At 30.7% G+C, this 7,125-nt stretch overlaps 1 protein-coding gene across 1 annotated transcript in view; it reads left to right on the top strand.

Moving 5' to 3' along the window:
• LOC106472383 (cyclin-dependent kinase 14-like) overlaps positions 1-7,125 on the top strand; it is a 34,610-nt gene that overhangs the window by 16,021 nt on the left and 11,464 nt on the right. Inside the window, exons 8-10 of the mRNA XM_013933027.2 lie at positions 1,362-1,482; positions 4,119-4,212; positions 6,084-6,147. Coding sequence (XP_013788481.2) covers positions 1,362-1,482; positions 4,119-4,212; positions 6,084-6,147 — 279 coding nt within the window. The remainder of the gene's footprint in view (positions 1-1,361; positions 1,483-4,118; positions 4,213-6,083; positions 6,148-7,125) is intronic.

Genomic DNA, 7,125 nt, shown 5'->3' with positions numbered 1-7,125 from the left:
ATTAAGAATTACTTTTAATCCCTTTTATAAAATTATCTTGTGTCCCTAAACACCCCACTATGGAGTGAGTAGGGATGAATATTAAGAATTACTTTTAATCCCTTTTATAAAATTATCTTGTGTCCCTAAACACCCCACTATGGAGTGACTAGAGATGAACATTAAGAATTACTTTTAATCCCTTTTATAAAATTATCTTGTGTCCCTAAACACCCCACTATGGAGTGTGTAATGATGAACATTAAGAATTACTTTTACTACATTTTTCTCTAATACTACGGTGTATAGGGACAGTTGGAATATATTTAAAAATCCACAAGAGTTTATAATAACAAATAAAAATCATTTACCAGAAAACAGGTGGTAATTAGATGTAAACATATATATATATATCAGATATGATAAAGGGCAAACTGTATCATATATGAAAGAAGTGTTATGCTTCACTGAAAGGATATACACCAAAGTGAATATCATGAAAACACTGATAATCCAGCCAATAATTCATTTGATGAAGTAGCTTTTGGTTCTAATCATCCTGTTTTATGGTAAGCAACATTGTAACTCATTTATTTAAATAATTTGCATTCTTTCATCATCATCAACATTTTGTTGTTGTCTAAACTGCTTAAATTTCACAGGCCTACATTGCCAGAGCTTAAAACCACAACTGCTTATGCCATAGTTTATACCAATTAATGGCTGTGTTGAACGTTAAACATAGTATATAACCTCATATTGTTGATCTTCTCTTCGGCTAATGAAGTAAATTGTTACAGACTTTTGTAAATTTAGTAGGTATTTTATGATAATTTTCAATATGAAGATTTACTGACTTGCATTAGTATAACTGGAACAAAACACAATATATATATATATACATATTTACAAACTAGGTTCTTAAGTTTAAGATATGCTGTGCTAGGTATTTACATTTACAAGCTCGATCATGGGTATTTTTAATAAATAGTCAGGTTATCTGCGAACTTAATGCTTAAGATGAAGGTTTTTGAGGCTAACTCTAGATTTCTTGTCATTGCATATAATTCATAATCTGAAAATTGTTTCTTGGTTTAACAAATAGCAATATATTTTATTTCAGTTCCTTAATTTCATACCAAGCCCATTTCAGTGATTAATATTTTGTTTTATATATCTATGTATGATTAGTTAATAAATTTAATCTTTTTAAGTTTTCAGAATTGTTACACATAGCTGGCTGTAATATTCCTGTCAATTCAAATAGTTTTATTTCAGAATAACTGACTAATGTATAAATACTATATAAATAAATGTATATATATATTTATATAGTTTTAAATAAAGATAACTATTTTTAGATGAAATAACCTTTTTATCAGGTTTAGCAAGGGCAAAATCGGTTCCAAGCAGGACTTATTCTCATGAGGTAGTAACCTTATGGTACCGACCACCAGATGTCCTTCTAGGCTCTACAGATTACACAACTTCTTTAGACATGTGGTTAGTTATTTGATACTACTTCATCTTTTTTTCTTATAAAACTTTTTCTAATGACTAACATTTCCTTTGCTGTCGTTTATGGATTAATTTTGAATTCTTAAGCAATTTTAGGTTTTTATCACTCTCCGGCATCTTAATAAAACTTCATTTTCTTGTAAGTATCTTTATGATCATTATATATATCTGATTTATTGAAAAGGTAATTTCAGTATGGTTTATTGAATAAATTATATGAATACCTAATAAAACAGTTTCCAGTTGGCCCACCTCTTATAAGATAGAGATTTTTAATATGATGGGCTAAGTGCAGCCTAATGGTTAGTGCTTCAGGTTTGCTGATCAAGATTCAGGGCTTTGAGAAATGATGCCCTTGAAAACAATTTCTGCTTTAGGCTCAATATAAAATGGCAGTTTATCCTATTATTTCATTCAAGTAACTGTACAAAGCTCTTGTTGTGATGGATGTCTTCCTTCTGGTTAGTAGTTAGCTCAAAATTAGAGATGGCCATACCTGAACCATTGATGTCTTGACCAGTTAGCCTACATATGCATAAAGTGCTGTTCAATGATGAACAACAAAACAATGGCAGCAACAACGAACATTTGACACGTGTCCATACAGTAAGAAACATTTAATTCTTGAACGTTTCAGAATATACATATTCCATCTTCAGCAAGCTATGTTGAACAGGGTAGATTATTAGGTACAAATATTTATAAAGTTAAAATATTTTATAAAAAGTAGTTAAAATACAAAATAAGAGGATGAAATAAAGTGAAAGACAACCAAATAAACAAAGGTTGGGATAATATTATACAAGTACTCAGAACAGACTTAATTGTAGTCAAGTTGTGTTATTATTTAAAGTTGGGAGTTCGTTTATAATAGATAAACTTTCTTTAATTAAAAATTTGATGATCCAGATGAGATGACTTTGAAATTCGTAATCAAGACAGGGTGTTTGGTGTTTTCACTATGTGTGCGAATTGTGGAGTTTGGCAGATTTGATCATTTTTTAACAGTTCTTCTTGATGCTCCCATATGTTTGCAGGTGTAGTTGGCATATAGTTTTGCCAATGTAAGTGGCATTACAGCCACCACATGTCTTTATATATGATCCTGGAATGCATAGGGGTAGGTAATAGGTCTTCAGATCTGAATAGATTTTGTATTTTGAAAGGTGATTTGAATATCATTTGCAGTTGGACTTGTGATTAAAACGTTTAATTATTCTTAAAATTTGTGACTTCATTATGAAACTTTGCTTACGTAAAAAAGGAACAATCAATTTTAATGGGGATGGTTTCTTGGGGGGTTCAAATTTGGCAGAGAGGAATTTACATGTTAGGGCTTAAATAAAATGCAAGGGATATACATTGTTTATTAAAATGTTCTGTAAGGTGGTGATTTCGGTATGAAGAGAGAGGTAAGATTAAACATCCTTTTTTTTTTGTAAGGGTAGCTTCTTTTATTAACTAATATCTGTTCATCAAAAAAAAATCTAGAAAATGTTTTATACAGCTTAATCTTTAATTAATGTTTAACACATTTTTTTGGAATAAAGAACTTTTAATGTAAGTTTCTTTAACTCCTGAACACTTGACTTTATTTTTTATAGATATAACTTTCTTAAATAATCTGTTAGCTTTTATTAATGGGGAAATCGTAGCCTTAACAGATAGTATGCCACACTGTGAATCTAAGTATTTTTTAGTGATGTAACTTTCTTAAACAATTGCTAACTTTTATTAATGAGCTGATTATGGCCTAGTAGATAGCATGCCATACTGTGGATTTGAGAATCCATGGTTCATGGTCGATCACCACACAAAAAAAAGATTTGCAATTCCACACTTTGGAGCCATTGGGTTGTTATAAGAGTGGCAGTTAAATCCCACTACTTGATTAGAGTAACCCAAGATGGCAGAGGATGTTGTTGAGTAGCTGCCTTCCCCCTAGTCTGTAAACTCAAAATTAGGAACTGCGAGCACAGATGGTCCTTATGTAGCATTGCATGAATATCCAAAACAGAAAGAAACTTTTATTGATCCGATAACACAATTATTGGATTAATTTTATTAATTCAATAAAAGTTTTCAAGTGAAACATTTTTACTCTCCAAGGTTTAATGACTGTAACTAATTTGACAGGTATACTGTTCCAGACTATTAATTTGTGTTTTTATGGAAATAATGTATTTTATTATTTAACAGGAGTATTCAGTTATCTTTGTTATTGTTCTCTCCTGGGTAATTCATTGTTTTGGTAGAGATTATTATTTATTTAATCTCGCAACAGAAAGATGTTTTTTATCTCCAGGGTTATAGAAGATATTTTTATGAACTATTTGAGTAAGGTGATAAAATATTTTTTCTCCTCATGTGTTTGAAGAATATTAGTCTTTTTATCTAACTAATTTACAGTAGTTACGTGTAATGCTACTCTTTCTCCAAAGTAATGGAAGCTTATTTCTGTAGAAGCTGTGTAAACAGTCAGTTTCATTAGAATTAAATATACTTTTTTGTTTTTACTCCTCCTCTTTTATTTTTCCTCTTCAGAGTTATGAAATGTAAGATCTAGAAATTATTTTTCTAATTAATTTTATAAAAGTTTGATTATTTTCTTTTTTCTGTAGGGGAGTTGGGTGTATTTTTATAGAGATGATTTCAGGAGCTGCTGCTTTTCCAGGTGTTAAAGATACAAATGATCAGCTAGATAAAATATGGAGGGTAAAACACATTTTCAAATTTATACTTGTGTTTGTCTTAAGTTTATGTAATAAAATTATGTACGTGGCATCATTATTATTGTTTTAAGTTAATTAAGTATCGGTAAATGGCTAAATTGTGTAGACTAAATACTTTTTAAGTATTATCTCACATTTTTACAGGTTAAAACTTAAATAACTAGCCCTGAATTCTAACTATTTTGCACTTTCTTTAACTCTTATGAACATATCCTTACTGTATATTGTTATCATGACATTTTTTGGTCAAAGCATTTGAAGTTCTTTGCATATGCAATAATACGAAGAATTCATTCTCTAATATCTTGTAAAGAGTACATAAAATATGATAATCAAAGCTCTTAGTTATGTTTATTTTAATCTGTGCACTAAAATGTCTCCTTTTTTATGTATTATCCTGTATAGTATGAGGTAAGTTGTGGACTGAAGCTTTCCCCTTTGTGTCTTTAACTTTTAAAACAGGCATGTCACATCCAGCCCATGAGGTGGTTTTATCTGGCCCTCGATGAGTTCTTAATTTTATTATATTTTAAGGACTCATCGTGGGCTGGATAAAACCACCTAATGGACCGTACTTGGCACATGTCTGCTTTAAAGAGTGGGGTAATTGTTATTCTTGTTCACTACTAATATAATCAATGAGTATTTATTTGTATTTTGATACATGGGGGGGTCAAAATGTGCATGACACAACCTTTTACAGAGTGCTATTCAACATGTCATTTTTTATTTGATGTCAGAGGTATCAACTATTCATCTTATCCTACACTGCTGATTTACTAACAGTTTGTGATAGAAAAGAGTAAGTACCATGAAAAAACTGTAGATGTGCATTTTGGAGGCTGTAGTGGTTATGCAATATGCAAACAATACAATGGACAAAAGTATTTTTATTCTTCACACGAATATCACATTACACTCCAACTTTTCAAAGTCTGAGTGAGACTGATGTTGGCAATTTACAGGCATATCTTGAGTCAACATTCCTTCTCCAGTGTAGGGTTAGCCCAGTTGACTGACCCTGTGTACATTCATATAAATACAAAGTAAAGATGCTGTTTAAGTTGGAATTATTAACTTTTTTTTACTTAGAACAAACAGCGAGTTAATATTTGTATTTGATATACATACTTGTCTATTAACATCGATACACATAAGTGTGTAAAAATTGAAATTTGGCTGGAAGGGTTTAGACTGAAGTTATTTTTTTGTGTGCTATTCTGTGCAAAGTGTACAGTTTGAACCTACTATACAGGTTTTGTCATTTTTATTAGATTTCAAGTTGCTGGCAAATAATTAATGATAATAATTATTCCAAACTGTTGCTTTAGTAATACAGGACAAATTTATATCACCAAAAGATCGTTTTTGCCTATACAGTTAGATTTAAAAAATACACATTTTATACCACTACAAATGAACAAAACTTGATTACTAAATCTACATGCACAGCTGGATAGCCTCATACTCTTTTACTTTTTATGAAAGAATACAATGGTGTGCATGTCAACAAAATATACAAAAGCTGTCTCCGACACATAGTCACCTGGGTGGCGCAGCAGTAAATCCAAGGGCATATAACACTAAAAATCACGTTTTGATCCATGCAGTGGGTGGAGCATAGACAGCCTATTGTGTAGTTTTGTGCTTAACAACAAACAAACAAAAAGAAATACATGTATAATTCTCATTTATGTAATGGTTTTTAACGTCAATCTAACTGGGCTCATGAGAGCTAATACAGCTTAAAGTTGCAGTTATTATTTAGTCAGGTGATGTAAGAACTTTTGTCCAATAGATGAGCAAATATGTTTCATGCTTCAATACTAATTTCTTTATTTTTAATCATTTTAGGTACTTGGTACTCCAACAGAAGAAACTTGGGAAGGAGTTACTCGTTACCCTAACTATAAATCAGGTTTGTAGGACTTTATTAATACTATTTCTAACACAGCTGTAAACCAGGTTTGTAATGCTGCATTATTATTATTTCTAACACAGCTGTAAACCAGGTTTGTAATGCTGCATTATTATTATTATTATTTCTAACACAGCAGTAAACCAGGTTTGTAATGCAGTATTATTACTGTTTCTAACACAGCTGTAAACTAGGTTTGTAATGCAGTATTATTACTGTTTCTAACACAGCTGTAAACTAGGTTTGTAATGCCACATTACTACTATTTCTAACACAGCAGTAAACCAGGTTTATGATGCTGCATTATTACTATTTCTGTTATCCGATGTTGGCCTAATCCAAGAATTATTAATTTATGGAATTCAAACAGGAATCTCTTACTTGATAGACTTAATATAATGAATACACAAGTACTTTCTTTCTTCAAATAAAAGCTTGTTTAAATAGTTTAAATCTAAGTTTATTACTGTAATAATGGCTTCTTTTTCTTTACATTTTTATGCAGTAGTTTTGTTCAGGATTCTATTCAAACTTTATTATTTTCCTTTCCAAGAATTAGGTAAAATCGTTATACAATAAAGTAAAATCCTCATAAAAAAATACAAACTTATCACTGAAAAGATTAGCATGTAATCATACTGTAGATAGCTCCTGGAGATGCCTTAAGGATAAAGTTGTTTAAATATTGAGCATTAAACAACTTTATATGGAGAAAGTGTATTTACTATATTAAACTGATCCAACAATTTTTTCCACAGTTGTATTATCTGATATGTGGACTCCTCGTAATCATCTATTAGGTCGTCAAGAAATTAATGTCGCGTTTTGGAACATTTTCGTCAACCATCCCCCAAAAAACGTACAACATGTATAATAGTTAAATGAACCACCTAAATGCCACGTTATTGTAACCTATATAATGTGTAAAGTTTAGTATGCTCTAATCCCTTATAGTGATGGCACATGAGTGAGACACAC

Source organism: Limulus polyphemus, unplaced genomic scaffold (genome assembly GCF_000517525.1).
Source record: "Limulus polyphemus unplaced genomic scaffold, Limulus_polyphemus-2.1.2 Scaffold5289, whole genome shotgun sequence".
Lineage (NCBI taxonomy): Eukaryota > Metazoa > Arthropoda > Merostomata > Xiphosura > Limulidae > Limulus > Limulus polyphemus.
The sequence above is the reverse complement of the archived record's forward strand: the minus strand, read 5'-3'. Positions and strand labels throughout refer to the sequence as shown.